At 39.8% G+C, this 19,296-nt stretch overlaps 2 protein-coding genes across 10 annotated transcripts in view; one reads left to right on the forward strand and one right to left on the reverse strand.

Moving 5' to 3' along the window:
• FAIM (Fas apoptotic inhibitory molecule) overlaps positions 1 to 19,296 on the forward strand; it is a 296,369-nt gene that overhangs the window by 208,126 nt on the left and 68,947 nt on the right. The gene's annotated exons all lie outside the window — the stretch shown is intronic.
• Positions 1 to 19,296, reverse strand: part of CEP70 (centrosomal protein 70) — a 107,355-nt gene that overhangs the window by 58,533 nt on the left and 29,526 nt on the right. For 5 of the 9 annotated variants that reach the window (XM_050779705.1, XM_050779701.1, XM_050779702.1 and 2 more), the window contains 4 exons: positions 15,616 to 15,689; positions 14,344 to 14,434; positions 14,101 to 14,224; positions 13,073 to 13,253 (listed from right to left, as the gene is read on the reverse strand). In XM_050779705.1, coding sequence (XP_050635662.1) covers positions 13,073 to 13,253; positions 14,101 to 14,224; positions 14,344 to 14,434; positions 15,616 to 15,684 — 465 coding nt within the window. In that variant the 5' untranslated portion in view covers positions 15,685 to 15,689. Of the gene's footprint in view, positions 1 to 13,072; positions 13,254 to 14,100; positions 14,225 to 14,343; positions 14,435 to 15,615; positions 15,742 to 19,296 lie in introns of those variants that run through there. The other 4 variants (XM_050779706.1, XM_050779703.1, XM_050779707.1 and 1 more) reach the window with 3 other exon arrangements.

Raw genomic sequence — 19,296 nt, forward strand, 5'->3', positions numbered from 1 at the left:
GAACTACAAACCACCGCTCAGTGAAATAAAAGAGGACACAAACAAATGGAAGAACATACCATGCTCATGGATAGGAAGAATCAATATCGTGAAAATGGCCATACTGCCCAAGGTAATTTATAAATTCAATGCCATCCCCATTAAGCTACCAATGACTTTCTTCACAGAATTGGAAAAAACTGCTTTAAAGTTCATATGGAACCAAAATAGACCCCGCATTGCCAAGACAATCCTAAGCCAAAAGAACAAAGCTGGAGGCATCATGCTACCTGACTTCAAACTATACTACAAGGCTACAGTAACCAAAACCACATGGTATTGGTACCAAAACAGAGATCTAGACCAATGGAACAGAACAAAGCCCTCAGAAATAATACCATACATCTAAAGCCATCTGATCTTTGACAAACCTGACAAAAACAAGAAATGGGGAAAGGATTTCCTATTTAATAAGTGGTGCTGGGAAAATTGGCTAGCCATAAGTAGAAAGCTGAAACTGGATCCTTTCCTTACTCCTTATACGAAAATTAATTCAAGATGGATTAGAGACTTAAATTTTAGACCTAAAACCATAAAAGCCCTAGAAGAAAACCTGGGTAATACCATTCAGGACACAGGCATGGGCAAGGACTTCACGTCTAAAACACCAAAAGCAAAGGCAACAAAAGCCAAAATTGACAAATGGGATCTCATTAAACTAAAGCGCTTCTGCACAGCAAAAGAAACTACCATCAGAGTGAACAGGCAACCTACAGAATAGGAGAAAAGTTGTGCAATCTACTCATCTGACAAAGGGCTAATATCCAGAACCTATAAAGAACTCAATCAAATTTACAAGAAAAAAACAGCCCCATCAAAAAGTGGGCAAAGGATATGAACAGACACTTCTCAAAAGAAGACATTCATACAGCCAACAGACACATGAAAAAATGCTCATCATCACTGGCCATCAGAGAAATGCAAATCAAAACCACAACGAGATACCATCTTACACCAGTTAGAATGGCAATCATTAAAAAATCAGGAAACAACAGGTGCTGGAGAGGATGTGGAGAAACAGGAACACTTTTACACTGTTGGTGGGACTGTAAACTAGTTCAACCATTGTGGAAAACAGTGTGGCGATTCCTCAAGGATCTAGAACTAGAAATACCATTTGACCAAGCCATCCCATTACTGGGGATATACCAAAAGGCTTATAAGTCATGCTGCTATAAAGACACATGCACACGTATGTTTATTGCGGTACTATTCACAATAGCAAAGACTTGGAATCAACCCAAATGTCCATCAGTGACAGACTGGATTAAGACAATGTGGCACATATACACCATGGAATACTATGCAGCCATAAAAAAGGATGAGTTCGTGTCCTTTGTAGGGACATGGATGCAGCTGGAAACCATCATTCTCAGTAAACTATCACAAGAACAGAAAACCAAATACTGCATGTTCTCACTCATAGGTGGGAATTGAACAATGAGATCACTTGGACACAGGAAGGGGAACATCACACACCGGGTCCTATTGTGGGGAGGGGGGTAGATAGCATTAGGAGATATAACTAATGTAAATGACGAGTTAATGGGTGCAGCACACCAACATGGCACATGTATATATATGTAACAAACCTGCACATTGTGCACATGTACCCTAGAACTTAAAGTATCAAAAAAAAAAAAAAAAAAAAAGGCTGGAAAGTTTCACTCCAAAATGAGCTTTGAGTAACAAAAATACAAAAAAGAATAAACATGAAAGACATAGGGTAGTCAATGATAAATACTAATGGAATTGGACTCCTGGGGAAATTGAAAAGAGAAAATGGGGCAGAAACAATATTTGAAGACATAATAGCTAAGAATGTACCCAAACTGATAAAAGACATCAAGCTACACATTCAAGAAATGCTGCAAAATCAAAGGAAGATAAATCAAAAGAAAACTTGCCTAGGCACAAAGTAAAAATGCTTTAAAACAAAAACAAGCTGTGTATGGTGGCTCATGCTTGTAATCCCTGCACTTTGGGTGGCCAGGGCGGGCAGATCACTTGAGTCCAGGAGTTCAAGACCAGCCGGGCCAACATGGTGAAACCCCATCTCTACCTAAACATACAAAAATTAGCTGGGCACACACCTGTAATCCCAGCTACTCAGGTGACTGAGGTGAGAGGATCACTTGATCCCAGGAGGCGGAGGGTGCAGTGAGCCAAGATTGCACCACTGCACTCTAGCCTGGACAACAGAGCAAGACTCTACACCAAAAACAAAAAACAAACAAACAACCAAAAACAAGGATAAAAATAGTAAAGGTAGTCAGAGATATTATAAATTGCCTTCAAAGGAGCAGCAAATAGATTGACAATTGAATTCTCAGCAGAAACAATGGAATCTAAGAGATAATGGAATATTTCAAATGCTGAAAGAAAGTAACTACCAACTTGTAATTCTATACCCAGTGAAAATATTCATCAAAATTAAGGTGACAAATACCAAGGGTTGATGAGGACAAAAAGAAACTAGAAATCTCATATACTGGTCAGAATATAAAATGATAGAGCTACTTTGAAAAAGTCTGACAGTTTCTTAAAAACTTAAATGTGAGGATTGCTGCCAAGATGGCTGAAAAGGAATAGCTCCGGTCTGCAGCTCCCAGTGAGATCGACACAGAAGGCGGTTGATTTCTGTGTTTCCAAACTGAGGTACCAAGTTCATCTCATTGGGACTGGTTGGACAGTGGGTGCGGCCCACGGAGGGCGAACTGAAGCAGGGTGGGGTGTTGCCTCACCTGGGAAACACAAGGGGTCAGAGAACTCACTCTACTAGCCAAGGGAAGCTGGGAGGGACTATGCAGTGAGGAACAGTGCACTCCAGCCCAGATACTGCACTTTTCCCAGTCTTCACAACCCGAAGACCAGGAGATTCCCTCTAGTGCCTACACCACTAGGACCCTGGGTTTCAATCACAAAACTGGGTGGCCATTTGGACAGACACTGAGCTAGCTGCAGGAGTTTTTTTTTTTTTTTTTCATACTCCAGTGGCACCTGGAATTCCAGTGAGACAGAACCGTTCACTCCCCGGGAAAGGGGACTGAAGCCAGGGACCCAAGTGGTCTGGGTAGGCGGGTCCCATCCCCATGAAGCCCAGCAAGCTAAGATCTGCTGGCTTGAAATTCTCGCTGCCAACACAGCAGTCTGAGGTAAACCTGGGATGCTTGAGCTTGGTGGGGTGAGGGGTATCTGCCATTGCTGAGGCTTGAGTAAGCAGTTTTACCCTCAGAGAATAAACAAAGCCGCCTGGAAGTTCAAACTAGGCAGAGCCCACTGCCACTCAGCAAGGCCACTGTGGCCAGACTGCCTCTCTAGAGTGCTCCTCTGTGGGCAGGGCATCTCTGAAAAAAAGGCAGCAGCCCCAGTCAGCGGCTTATAGATAAAACCGCCATCTCCCTGGGACAGAGCACCCGGGGGAAGGGGCAGCTGTGGGCACAGCTTCAGCAGACTTAAACGTCCCTGCCTGATGGCTCTGAAGAGAGCAGTAGATCTCCCAACACGGCATTCAAGCTCCGCTAAGGGTCAAACTACCTCCTCAAGTGGATCACTGAACCCCGGGTCTCCTGATTGGGAGACACCTCCCAGTAGGAGCCGACAGACACTTCATACAGGAGAGCTCCAGCTGGCATCTGGCCGGTGCCCCTCTGGAACAAAGCTTCCAGAGGAAGGAACAGACAGCAATCTTTGCTGTTCTGCAACCTCTGTTGGTGATACCCGGGCAAACAGGGTCTGGAGTGGGCCTCCAGCAAACTCCAGCAGACTTGAAGCAGAGGGGCCTGACTGTTAGAAGGAAAACTAACGAACGGAAAGGAGTAGCATCAACATTAGCAAAAAAGACGTCCACTCAGAGACCCCCCCCCATCATAAGGTCATCAACATCAAAGACAAAAGGTAGATAAATCTACGAAGATGGGGAGAAACCAGCACAAAAAGGCTGAAAATTCCAAAAACCAGAACACCTCTTCTCCGAAGGATCACAACTCTTTGCCACCAAGGAAACAAAACCAAATAGAGAATGAGTTTGACAAACTCACAGAAGTAGGCTTCAGAAGGTAGGTAATAACAAACTCCTCTAAGCTAAAGGAGCATGTTCTAACCCAATGCAAGGAAGCTAAGAACCTTGAAAAAAGGTTAGATGAATTGCTAACGAGAATAACCGGTTTAGAGAAGAACATAAATAACCTGATGGAGCTGAAAAACACAGCATAAGAACTTCGTGAAGCTGGTCAGGCGCGGTGGCTCACCCCTGTAATCCCGGCACTTTGGGAGGCCGAGGCAGGAAGATCACAAGGTCAGGAGATCAAGACCATCCTGGCTAACACAGTGAAACCCAGTCTCAACTAAAAATACAAAAGATTAGCCAGACATGGTGGCAGGCATCTGTAGTCCCAGCTACTTGGGAGGCTGAGGCAGGAGAATGGTGTGAACCTGGGAGACAGAGCTTGCAGTGAGCCGAGATCGTACCACTGCACTCCAGCCTGGGCGACAGTGCAAGACACCGTCTCAAAAAATAAATAAATAAATAAGAACTTCGTGAAGCATACACAAGTATAAACAGCCGAATTGATCAAGCAGAAGAAAGGATATCAGAGATTGAAGATCAACTTAATGAAATAAAGCAAGAAGACAAGATAGAGAAAAAGGAATGAAAAGGAATGAACAAAGCCTCCAAGAAATATGCCACTATGTTAAAGGCCAAATGTGCGTTGGATTGGTGTCCCTGAAAGTGATGGGGAGAATGGAACCAAGTTGGAAAACACTCTTCATGATACTATACAGTAGAACTTCCCCAACCTAGCAAGACAGGCCAACATTCACATTCAGGAAATACAGAGACCACCACAAAGATACTCCTCAAGAAGAGCAACCCTAAGACACATAATCGTCCAATTTACCAAGATTGAAATGAAGGAAAAAATGTTAAGGGCAGCCAGGGAGAAAGGTCGGGGTTACCCACAAATGGAAGCCCATCAGACTAACACCAGATCTCTCTCTAGAAACCCTACAAGCCAGAGAAGAGTGGGGGCCAATATTCAACATTCTTAAATAATTTTCAACCCAGAATTTCATATCTAGCCAAACTAAGCTTCATAAGTGAAGGAGAAATAAAATCCTTTACAGACAAGCAAATGCTGAGAGATTTTGTCACCACCAGGACTGCCTTAAAGAGCTCCTGAAGGAAGCACTAAACATGGAAAGGAACGACTGGTACCAGTCATCACAAAATCATAACAAACTATAAAGACCACAGTCCTGATGAAGAAACTGCATCAACTAACAGGCAAAATAACCAGCTACTATCATAATGACATGATCAAATTTACACATAACAATATTAACCTTAAATGTAAACGGGCTAAATGCCCTATTTAAAAGACACAGACTGGCAAATTAGATACTCAAGACCCATTGGTGTGCTATGTTCAGGAGACCCATCTCACTTGCAAAGACGCACGTAGGCTCAAAATAAAGGGATGGAGGAATATTTACCAAGCAAATGGAAAGCAAAAAAAAAAAAAAAAAAAAAAAAAAAAAGCAGGGGTTGCAATCCTAGTCTCTCATAAAACAGACTTTAAACCAACAAAGATCAAAAGAGACAAAGAAGGGCATTGCCTAATGGTAAAGGGATCAGTGCAACAACAAGAGCTAACGATCCTAAATATATATGCACCCAATACAGGAGCACCCAGATTCATAAAGTTAAGTTCTTAAAGAGACCTACAAGGAGACTCAGGCTCCCACACAGTAATAGTGACAGACTTTAACACCCCACTGTCAATATTAGACAGATCAATGAGAAAGAAAATTAACAAGGATATTTAGGACTTGAACTCAGCTCTGGACCATGCAGACCTCATAGACATCTACAGAACTCTCTACCCCAAATCAACAGAATATACATTCTCAGCACCACATCACACTTATTCTAAAACTGACCACATAATTGGAAGTAAAACACTCCTCAGCAAATGCAAAAAAAACCAGAAATCGTAACAGTCTCTCAGACCACAGTGCAATCAAATTAGAACTAAGGGTTAATAAACTCACTCAAAACTGCACAACTACATAGAAACTGAACAACCTGCTCCTGAATGACTACTGGGTAAATAACAAAACGAAGGCAGAAATAAAGATGTTCTTTGAAACCAATGAGAACAAAGACACAATGTACCAGAATCTCTGGGACACATTTAAAGCAGTGTGTACAGGGAAATTTATAACACTAAGTGCCCACAAGAGAAAGCAGGAAAGATCTAAAATAGACACCCTAACATCGCAATTAAAAGAACTGGAGAAGCAAGCACAAACAAACTCAAAAACTAGCAGAAGACAAGAAATAACTAAGATTACTGCAGAAATGAAGGAGCTAGAGACATGAAAAACTCTTCAAAAAAAATCAATGAATCCAGGAGCTGGTTTTTTGAAAAGATCAACAAAATAGATAGACCGCTAGCCAGACTAATAAAGAAGAAAAGAGAAGAATCAAATACACGCAATAAAAAATGATAAAGGGGTTATCCCCACTGATCCCACAGAACTACAAACTACCATCAGAGAATACTATAAACACCACTACACAAATAAACTAGAAAATCTAGAAGAAATGGATAAATTCGTGGACACATACACCCTCCCAAGTCTAAACCAGGAAGAAGTTGGAATCCCTGAATAGATCAATAACAGGCTCAATAATTAACAGCCTACCAACCAAAAAAAGTCCAGGACCAGATGGATTTACAGCCGAATTCTACCAGAGGTATAAAGAGGAGCTGGTACCATTCCTTCTGAAACTATTCCAATCAATAGAAGAAGAGAGAATCCTCCCTAACTCATTTTATGAGGCCAGCATCATCCTGATACCAAAGCCTGGCAGAGATACAACAAAAAACGAAAATTTCAGGCCAATATCCCTGATGAACATCGATGTGAAAATCCTAAATAAAATACTGGCAAACCGAATCCAGCAGCACATCAAAAAGCTTATCCACCAAGATCAAGTTGGCTTCATCCCTGGGATGCAAGGCTGGTTCAACGCATGCAAATCAATAAACGTAATCCATCACGTAAACAGAACCAAAGGCAAAAACCACATGATTATCTCAATAGATGCAGAAAAGGCCTTTGACAAAATTCAACAGCGCTTCATGCTAAAAACTCTCAATAAACTAGGTATCGATGGAACGTACCTCAAAATAATAAGAGCTATTTATGACAAACCCACAGCCAATATCATACTGAATGGGCAAAAACTGGAAGCACTCCCTTTGAAAACTGGCACAAGAATGCCCTTTTGCACCACTCCTATTCAACATAGTATTGGAAGTTCTGGCCAGGGCAATCAGGCAAGAGAAAGAAAGAAAGGGTATTACAAATAGGAAAAGAGGAAGTCAAATTGTCTCTGTTTGCAGATGACATAATTGTATATTTAGAAAAGCCCAAAATCTCCTTAAGCGGATAAGCAACTTCAGCAAAGTCTCAGGATACAAAATCAATGTGCAAAAATCACAGGCATTCCTATATATCAATAAGAGACAAACAAGGCCAAATTATGAGTGAGCTCCCATTCACAATTGCTACAAGGAGAATTAAATACCTAGGAATACAACTTACAAGAGATATGAAGGACCTCTTCAAGGAGAACTACAAACTACTGCTCAAGGAAATAAGAGAGGATACAAACAAATGGAAAAATATTCCATGCTCATGGATAGGAAAAATCAATATCGTGAAAATGGCCATACTGCCCAAAGTAATTTATAGATTCAGTGCTACCCCCATCAAGTTACCATTGACTTTCTTCACAGAATCAGAAAAAACTACTTTAAATTTCACATGGAACCAAAAAAGAGTCTGCATAGCCAAGACAATCCTAAGCAAAAGGCTGGAGGCAACACACTACCTGACTTCAAACTATAGTACAAGGCTACAGTAACCAAAATAGCATGGTACTGGTACCAAAACAGATATATAGATCAATGGGACAGAACAGAGGCCATAGAAATAACACCACACATCTACAACCATCTGATCTTTGACAAACCTGACAAAAATAAGCAATGGGGAACAGATTCCCTATTTAATAAATGGTGTTGGGAAAACTGGCTAGCCATATGCAGAAAACTGAAACTGGACTCCTTTCTTATACCTTACACAAAAAATTAACTCAAGATCAAATAAACACTTAAACGTAAGACCTAAAACCATAAAATCCCTAGAAGAAAACCTAGGCAATACTATTGAGGACATAGGCATAGGCAAAGACTTCATGGCTAAAACACCAAAAGCAAAGGCAACAAAAGCCAAAATAGACCAGTGAGATCTAATTAAACTAAAGAGCTTCTGCACAGCAAAAGAAACTACCATCAGAGTGAACAGGCAACCTACAGAATGGGAGAAAATTTTTGCAATCTATCCACCTGACAAAGGGCTAATATCCAGAATCTATAAAGAACTTAAACAATTTTGCAAGAAAAAAACAACCCCCTCGAAAAGTGGGTGAAGGATATGAACAGACACTTCTCAAAAGAAGACATTTATATGGCCAATAAACATGTGAAAAAAAGCTCATCATCACTGGTCATTAGAGAAATGCAAATTAAAACCTCAAGATACCATCTCACACCAGTTAGAATGGTGATCATTAAAAAGTCAGAAAACAACAGATGCTGGAGAGGATATGGAGAAATAGGAACACTTTTACATTGTTGGTGGGGGTGTAAATTAGTTCAATCATTGTGGAAGACAGTGTGGCAATTCCTCAAGGATCTAGAACCAGAAGAAATACCATTTGACCCAGCAATCCCATTACTGAGTATATATCCAAAGTATTATAAATAATTCTACTATAAAGACACATGCACACGTTTATTGCAGCACTATTTATGACAGCAAAGACTTGGAGCTAACTCAAATGCCCATCAGTGATAGACTGGATAAAGAAAATGTGGCACATATACATCATGGAATACTACGCAGCTGTGAAAAAGGATGAGTGCATGTCCTTTGAAGCTGGAAACCATCATTCTCAGCAAACTAACACAAGAATGGAAAACTGAACACCGCATGTTCTCACTTATAAGTGGGAGTTGAACAATGAGAACACATGGACACAGCAAGGGGAACATCACACACTGGGGCCTGTTGGGGGGTGGGGGGCTAGGGGAGGGATAGCATTAGGAGAAATACCTAATGTAGATGATGGGTTGATGGGTACAGCAAACCACCATGGCAAGTGTATACTTATGTAACAAACCTGACGTTCTGCACATGTACCCCAGAACTTAAAGTATTAAAAAAAAAAAAAAAAACTTAAATGTATACTTACCATATAACTCAGGAATTCTAATTCTAGGTATCTACCCAAGAAAACTGAAAGCATATGTCCACACAAATATTTGAACATACAGTTTACAAGAGCTTTCTTTGTAATAGCCAAAAACTAGAAACAACTAAAATGTCCATCAACAGATGAATGGATAAACAAACTGTGGTATATCCATACAATGGAGTACTTCTCAGCAATAAAAAGGAATACACTATGGATATGTGCAACTACATGGGTGAATCTTGAAATAATTATGCTGAATGAAAAAACTGAATATCAATTATATCAATAGCCCATGCCATCTGAATTGTCTTTTCCCAAAAGTCTTTCAATATACCTCAAACATTTGCAAATTTCCTTGACCTCTTTGCATATACATACAAAACCAATGTTTCCTTTCTCCCAACTACAAAACATGCAGCACTAAATCATTCTAAAATTGGAAGCAACTGTATACCAAAAATAGAAGAATGTGTCTTAAACTATGAAATAATTATTCTCCACAGGCACTTTAATCTTCTCAAGAAAGCAAAGATTGATTAATATGGTCAAGAATAGAAGCTGACACCTCAAAACATGCCACTTTGGTATAAGGATTATTCTGAGTTGAAGGCAACTAAGACAGTAACACAAGAAAAGCTCTCTGCCCTTCCTTTATTAGCCTAAAGGAGTACATAAATTTGTACAGAAATTAATCCACTGACAACCCTGGATCCTTATTAGCCCAGAGGTGGCACTAAGGACTCTACATAACCAACTTTACTAACTAGCCCTTATCTTCCATTAGTCCCTGATATATTTACCTTCCCACAATTTGCTTCCCTAGAGACTCAAAGTCTTTTTCCTTTGTCTTGCCACTTCTCTGAAAATTTACTGGTGGTGGCTGTTGTTAAGATGCTATAGAAGTCCAAGTTCTAGCAATCTCTTTGAGCCCAACATCCATGGGTTTCTCCCATATATGTATGATACAAACATATTCATAAACTTGTTTGTTTTTCACTTGTTAGGCTTTTGTTATAGAGCCCTGATTGAGAATCTGAAAGGATAGAAGTAAAAATATTTTTTCCTTCTCTATAATAGAATAAGATGTTTGACTAGTATGAAATGAGGCAACCTAGCAACATTCAGGGACAGCAATTCCTTGGGTTTGTGATTTCTGTTGACACTCCCTAAAGTACCCATCAGAGACTTAAAAAAACAAACAACTAATTTCAGTTGATCATATTAGGACAGATAGCCTTCCCCAACCCCAGGTATCCACTCCTCAATCCTATTTGCCTTTCCCTTCTATGGGTGACTGAAACATGAAACCTCCTCTGTACCAATTTATAAGCTACAGGACAAATCTTTGGGACGTGGAACAAAGAGCTAAAGGCATGATAAATCATTTATGATAGATGAAACCATTTGATAGAAAATACATGGCATTACATTCAAGTCACCCCTTACCAATGAACTCTCATGTATCTGTTCTTTGAAGTGCTTAAAACCCTGGTAAATTTGTAAGCCTTGTATTTCTAATAATTTAATTTTGTTATTAATTATATCGCAACCTCTCTGAAATATAAATAGATATCTTCCCCCAACAAAGACCACTGGTCTTCCCTGCTCTGAACTTGTTCACTCAGCCAAAGACCCAGCACAGCACCTTTACAGCTTCTGATGGCTGCTTTTTCACACCAATAAGTCAATGATTTAAAGAGCTTCAGATTTCTTTTTTTTTTTTCGAGACGGAGTCTCACGCTGTTGCCCAGGCTGCAGTGGCGCGATCTCGGCTCACTGCAAGCTCCGCCTCCCGGGTTCCCGCCATTCTCCTGCCTCAGCCTCCTGAGTAGCTGGGACTACAGGCGCCCGCCACCGCGCCCGGCTAATTTTTTGTATTTTTAGTAGAGACGGGGTTTCACTGTGGTCTCGATCTCCTGACCTTGTGATCCGCCCGCCTCGGCCTCCCAAAGTGCTGGGATTACAGGCTTGAGCCACCGCGCCCGGCCAGAGCTTCAGATTTCTACTTGCTCTATAAGAGCAAGGTCAAAACCAATGCATACAGAAAATATTTCCAAAATACCCCTCCTTTTAGAGAGATGTTATAAATATACTATCAATGAGGAAAGCAACCTTGTTAACAAAGCCAACCTAGGCCAGGCGCAGTGGCTCACGCCTATAATCTCAGCACTTTGGGAGGCTGAGGCGGGTGGATCATGAAGTCAGGAGTTCAAGAGCAGCCTGGCCAAGATAGTGAAACTCCGTCTCTACTAAAACACAAAAAATTAGCCAGGCATGGTGGTGCATGCCTGTAGTCTCAGCTACTTGGGAGGCTGAGGCAGGAGAATCGCTTGAACTTGGGAGGCGGAGGTTGCAGTGAGGCTATATCATGCCACTGCACTCCAGCCTGGGCGACAGAGCTGAACTCTGTCTCAAAAAAAAAAAAGCCAACCTAAAAATATAGCATTCTAATAGTAGAAGAGTTTGTCAAACAATGTCTTCTCTGAAACTATGATCAATATCAGCAGCTCTAGTACTGCCTGCCCCAAGCTGGCACATAAACAAGGTCAGAGCACCAACTGCCTCTATCCTCATACTAGAGCTCCCTAGTATCTCTGGTTAATTCTCTTGGACTCCATGGAATTTATACTAACTCATCTGATCCTTCCAATACTGCCAGCATACACTGAGGGGACTTCCAGACCCTGCCTGATGAATACTGCTCCCTTTTAGATAGCCTGAACTCACATATGCAAAGGTTATATATATAGTGTTGTGTCAGCAAAACCACTAAAATAAGAACTTAATGTTTATAATGATATAATGTTGGTAAAGATCAGAAACATCTCACACAACTAAACACTAGTTACCAGCACAAGACTCATTTCCTTTAATCACAATAAACACCCAAGTTTTAAGTTTTTAAAATTAGAAAGTTAATTATTTAATGTCATAAAATTGCCATTTCTGTTTTAGACATAAAAAGTTGTAGATGCCAGCCAGGTGCAGTGCCCCACACCTGTAATCCCAGCACTTTGGGAGGCCGAGGCAGGCGCATCACTTGAGCTCAGGAGTTTGAGACCAGCCTAGGTAACATGGCAAAAGCCTGTCTCTATAAAAAATATAAAAATTAGCCAGGCATGGTGGCATATGCCTGTAGTCCCAGCTACTCCAGAGGCTGAGGTGGAAGGATCACCTGAGCGCAGGAGGCAGAGGTTGCACTGGGCCGTGATTGCGCCACTGCACTCCAACCTGGGTGACAGAGCCAGATGCTGACTCAAAAAAGTAAATAAAGTTGTAGATGCCTATTAGATATCCAGTAGAGATATCAAGTAGGCAACTGGATATGAGTCTGGAATTTGGGGAGAGGACAGGGCTACAGATATAAATTTTGGATCCTATATTAGATTGAGATTACCAAAGGAATCAAAGTATATAGGAAAGAGAAAAGATCCAAAGACTGAGCACTGGGGAATTCCAACACTAAGAGGCTAGGGAGATGAGGGGAAAAAAACAGCAAAAGAAATTAGAGAATGATCAGTGAGGTCAGAGGGAAACAAAGAGGACATTCTAGAAATCAAGTGAAGAAAATTTCAAGGTAGCAGTGATAGGCCAGAAAAGGTAAAAACCACTGAATCAAACAACATGGAAGTCACCTGGGACCATAATGAGCTGTTTTAGTACTAACTAACCATCATCTAGGAATTCATAACTCAGTACCTGTAAAGTTTTCTGCTCCTTTTGAAGATCTTTTATTTTATTCTGTTGCTGGCAAGCCCTATTTAGTGATTCATCCTCCAATTCACCAATTTTGGATTTCACACTCTCCATAATTTGTTCCAAGTCATTAGCTCGTTGTTCTTGATTGGTTGCTCGGCTGTGCTCTAGCTGAAGTTCATTTCTAAGTTAAAAGACATACAATTTCTTCCCTTAGTATTAAAAATAAATCAAATTACCAAACATATCCATATAACAACATATTGACTTTCTAAAGTTTCTTTGCATTCTCTTTATCCAAAATGCTTGGAATCAGAAGTGATTCATATTTCAGATTTTTCAGACTTTGGAATATTTGCATCATACTTACTAGTTAAGTATCTCAAATCTGAAAATCCGAAATCCAAAATGCTCCAATAAGCATTTCCTTTAAGCATCATGTTGGTGCTCAAAAAGTTTCAAATTTTGGAGCCTTTCAAATTTTCAGATTTGAGATGCTCATCCTGCAACAGAAACTAATAGAAGAAATATAGGGTACCATTAAACATACATGCTAAGCTATTACCAAAAGATTTACCTATTAAAATTTTACCTACAAAAAAAAATTTTTTTTTCTTTTTTTTGAGACGGAGTCTCGCTCTGTGACCCAGGCTGGAGTGCAGTGGCCGGATCTCAGCTCACTGTAAGCTCCGCCTCCCGGGTTCACGCCATTCTCCTGCCTCAGCCTCCCACGTAGCTGGGACTACAGGCGCCCGCCACCTCGCCCGGCTAGTGTTTTGTATTTTTTTTTTAGTAGAGACGGGGTTTCACCGTGTTAGCTAGGATGGTCTCGATCTCCTGACCTCGTGATCCGCCCGTCTCAGCCTCCCAAAGTGCTGGGATTACAGGCTTGAGCCACCGCGCCCAGCCAAAAATATTTTTTAGTTTAATATTTAATCAAAATGGGAAATTAAATTTCAAGATTGTTTTCAATGCAGTTATTTTTAGAATGCATACAAACAATTCAAAAGAAATATTTTCCATTTTCTTACCTAAGCTGCTGATTAGTTTCTATAAGCTCCTGTATCATGTTCTGTTGACGTGATGTTTCTTCCACCAACAATTTCAAATTCTGTCTCATCCTTTGTGATGACTGCTTGTCAAAAATGATGAGATCTACATTTTAAAAAGTATGTAATACAGATAGTAAAAATAAAAGGCAAAAGATTTAAGATAAAAAAATTTTTAAGGAAAAATTCTTTTTACCTTAAGCAGCAAGAATAGGATCTAATTACCTTTGAGATCTGTTCTTTTGACTAGAGACAAAGGTTTTAAGCCATGCATCATCAATAGCACATTTATGCTTTCCCATTCTGCTTCTTCCTGCTACAATTACAAAGAGAGGGAAAAGGGTCAACTTTAAGATACAAAGTGAAGAAATTCTCTCAGACATAATTTCCTGCATTTTCAGAATAGAACATTTTCTTCAAAAGTTTTAAGTATAAATGTTTATGCATATACAATATCCAAAAAACACATTTATTGTTTCTAGCAAAATTAGTAATAGACTAGAAGTATGTAAATAAGCACAAATTGTTGCATTATACAGAATACTCACATGTAGGCCTCAATGGACAAAACCAACAACAATAAAAACACCTTGTAATTTCAGTGAATCAAACAACTCTAAGGTTTTAGATTTAATAAGCCAAACCATGCCCTGCTCAGAATAAACAGCTGCACACTAGGCTATAATAACTGAATAGTAAAGAAAAGGTGAGTCACTTCTAAGTATCACTTTCATAATGACTAGGGTCACAAAAAAAGCAAAACATACCTGACTAGTTGGAGCCAATATTTCAGACAGCTCCTTGTCAAATGGACAAGGTCTAACTATAAAAAGGAGCCTGTCCATCTGGATAACTGACTCTAACAGAATCATACTGAAAGATGCTCTCAAAGTCAAATAAATCTTTCTTTTTGACTGTTGACTTTTTCCTCCTTTTTTTTGACACCTCCTCCCACTCATAACTTTTCCCTCATTTATGCTTTAGTCTTTCTGATCACAGAGTTTAACTACGTGGTAGATACAACTAAAATTATCACTGATGTTTGTTTTAGGAGCCAAAAGCTCTGAGTTAGTGTCTCAGAACATCTACTGTAACTCATAAAAATAAAATGCTCTATACATTAAAAAGTCACATATTTTGAATGATTAACTTATACATATTGTTCCCTGATACCTCTTACATTTTAAGGTAAAGTAATTGTAAATTCTGAAAATAGCTGGGAATGGCATTTTCCAAAGTACATGCTACAGAACACTAGTCTAATGAAATGTTCATCAAACTAGTGTTAAGTAGGTATGAAATGTTGTATACTAAATCCTCCCTTTGGAGACTAATATTGTGAAGTCTTAGAGTAATTAAAGCATTTCATAGTCTTTAACCCAGCATTTCCCAAAATTATGAGAAAAGAATCCTTTTAAAGTCAAATTTTCCTGTTTGCCATGTAGCATTCTTTGGCACATATTTTGAGAAGCAATGTCTTAAATATTTTAAGTTTACCTGTTTTTCAGTCATGAGTCTATCTGACGGTTGATTGGAATCCTGAGGTTTAGGGGCTACCGGAAACATAGTTTCTTTTGTAGAATCAAAAGAAACAGAAATTGGCAATTAAAAAATTTGAGTTGCCTGAATGAAAAAAGACAAAAAGTGCAATAGGAGTTAAAGAAAAGTATATTTAAAAGAATCCACTTCTCTTGCAGGGCAATTCAGGTCATTCCTGCGTCAAAACTTCATGACTTCTTAGATAGCAGATTGTAAGACTCATTTGAATAAACCCTATCTTATAATGTTCTCCTCTGGAAATAAAGCATTCTGGGATTTTACACATATACCACACACACACATACTCTGTCCTGTCCCACCCCCCACCACAGAATGAAGGAAATATCTAACTGTATAATGTGAAAAGCATGTGACATTAATAAACTGTTAACTTTTGGAAGATGCTTCTTTCAGTTCTTTATGCTGCATTCAGAAAAATACAGAAGACATACTCCTCCAAATAGAGGATACACTGATGAAGTATAATGCATAACTGGTACCCAAGAACAAAGGAAAGAATGGAGTGGAAGCAGCATTTGAAGAGCTAATGGCTAAGAAAAATTTGAGAATCAATGAAAGACACAAATCCACACATTCTAGAAACCCAACATACTGCAACTGGGATAAAGTAAAAAAGAAAAAAGAAAAAAAAAGTCAGTCATACCTAGACATATCTTCAATGTGCTGAAAGAAAATAATTGCTGATCTAAAATTCTAAAGCCAGTGAAAACATTCATTAATGAATACTAAAGGCAAAAGTAATATATTTTCAAATACATGACACAAAATAAATCTGAGAGTTCATCCAATCTGCTCTGTAAAAAAATTCTAAAGAAGATGCTTCACGCAGAAGACTCCCTGATAGAAAAGCAGAGATATAGAAAAAAATAGAGCAAAAAAGTGAGTGAGTCTAAACACAGACTACATAACGAGATCTTGTGAAGTTTAAAATATACAATTAAAGTGCACAATAACAGAAATATATTAGCTGAGAGTAGGGCAAATGGAGTAACAGTGTTCTAAGTTTGTTTACAATCCAGGTGGACACTGGTAAAGGTATCTGATAACATTGGGCTTTTGAATAAGTTAAGGATGCTTGAGAATTTCTAGGACATCAACTGAAGAATCAAACAGAAGCATATAATTTTCTAACTAGTAAAGGGGAAAAATAAGACTATAATGATGGATTTTAAAAAATACACCCAAGTCCAAGATGGCCGAATATGAACAGCTCTAGTCTGCAGCTCCCAGTGTGATTGATGCAGAAGATGGGTGATTTCTGCATTTCCAACTGAGGTACCTGGTTCTTCTCATTGGGACTGGCTGGAAAGCAGGTGCAGACCACAGAGGGTGAGCCAAAGCAGGGCGGGGCATCACCTCACCCAGGAAGTACAAGGAGTCAGGGTACTTCCCTTTTATAGCCAAAGGAAGCCATGACAGACTGTACCAGGAAAATCGAGACACTGCTACCCAAATACTGTGCTTTTCCAATGGTCTTAGCAAATTGCAAACCAGGAGATTATATCCCATGCCTGGCTCAGTGGGTCCCACGGAGCCTTGCTCACTGCTAGTGCAGCAGTCTGAGATTGAACTGCAAGGTGGCAGCCTGGTTGAGGGAGGGGCGTCCACTATTGCTGAGGCTTGAGTAGGTTAACAAAGCAGCCAGGAAGCTCAAACTGGGTGGAGCCCACCACAGCTCAACGAGGCCTGCCTGCCTCTGTGGACTCCACCTCTGGGGGCAGGGCATACCTGAAAAAAGGCAGCAGAAACTTCTGCAGACTGAAACATCCCTGTCTGACAGCTCTAAAGACAGCAGTGGTTCTCCCAGCATGGTGTTTGAAAAAAAAAAAAAAAAAAAAAAAAAAAAAAAAAAAAAAAAAAAAAAAAAAAAAAAAAAAAAAAAAAAAAAAAAAAAAAAAAAAAAAAAAAAAAAAAAAAAAAAAAAAAAAAAAAAAAAAAAAAAAAAAAAAAAGAACGGACAGACTGCCTCAAGTGGGTCCCTGACCTCCATGTAGCCTAACTGGGAGACACCTCCCAGTAGGACCCAACTGACACCTCATACAGCCGGGTGCCCCTCTGAGACGAATCTTTCAGAGGAAGGATCAGGCAGCAACATTTGCTGTTCTGCAATATTTGCTGTTCTGCAGCCTCCGCTGGTGATACCAAGGCAAACAGGTTCTGGAGTGGACCTCCAGCAAACTCCCATAGACCTGCAGCTGAGGGACCTAACTGTTAGAAAGAAAACTAACAAACAGAAAGGAATAGCATCAACGTCAACAAAAAGGACATCCATACCAAAATCCCATCTGTAAGTCACCATCATCAAAGACCAAAGGTAGATAAAACCACAAAGATGGGGAGAAACCACAGCAGAAAAGCTGAAAATTCTAAAAATCAGAGCGCCTCTTCTCCTCCAAAGGATCACAGCTCCTCACCAGCAACGGAACAAGGCTGGATGGAGAATGACTCTGATGAGTCGACAGAAGTAGGCTTCAAAAGATCAGTAATAACAAACTTCTCCAAGCTAAAGGAGGATGTTCAAACCCATCACAAGGAAGCTAAAAACCTTGAAAAAAGATTAGACAAATGGCTTACTAGAAAAAACAGTGTAGAGAAGACCTCAAATGACCTGATGGAGCTGAAAACCATGACATGAGAACTAGGTGACACATGCACCACAAGCTTCAGTAGCCGATTTGATCAAGTGGCAGAAAGGATTTCAGTGATTGATGATAAAATTAATAAAATGAAGCAAGAAAATAAGTTTAGAGAAAAGAGAGTAAAAAGGAACGAACAAAGCTTCCAAGAAATATGGGACTATATGAAAAGACCAAATCTACGTTTGATTGGTGTACCCAAAAGTGACAGGGAGAATGGAACCAAGCTGGAAAACACTCCTCAGGATATTATCCAGGAGAACTACCGCAACCTAGCAAGACAGGCCAACATTCAAATTCAGGAAATACCGAGACCACCACAAAGATACTTCTTGAGAAGAGCAACCCCAAGACACATAATTGTCAGATTCACCAAGGTTGAAATGAAGTAAAAAATGTTAAGGGAAGCCAGAGAGAAAGGTCGGGTTACCCACAAAGGGAAGCCCATCAGACTAACAGCAGATTTCTCGGTAGAAACCCTACAAGCCAGAAGAGAGTGAGGGCCAATATTCAACATTCTTAAAGAAAAGAATTTTCAATCCAGAATTTCATATCAGCCAAACTAAGCTTCATACGTGAAGGAGAAATAAAATCCTTTACAGACAAGCAAATGCTGAGAGATTTTGTCACCACCAGGCCTGCCTTACAACAGCTCCTGAAGGAAGCACTAAACATGGAAAGGAACAACCAGTACCAGCCACTGCAAAAACATGCCAAATTGTAAAGATCAACAATGCTAGGAAGAAACTGCATCAACTAACAGGCAAAATAACCAGCTATCATCAAAATGACAGGATCAAATTCACACATAACAATATTAACCTTAAATATAAATGGGATAAATGTGTCAATTAAAAGACAGACTGGCAAACTGGATAAAGAGTCAAGACTCATCAGTGTTCTGTATTCAGGAGACCCATCTCACGTGCAGAGACACACAGAGGCTCAAAATAAAGGGATGAAGGAAGATCTACCAAGCAAA

This window comes from Macaca thibetana, chromosome 2 (genome assembly GCF_024542745.1).
Source record: "Macaca thibetana thibetana isolate TM-01 chromosome 2, ASM2454274v1, whole genome shotgun sequence".
NCBI classification, from domain to species: Eukaryota; Metazoa; Chordata; class Mammalia; order Primates; family Cercopithecidae; genus Macaca; species Macaca thibetana.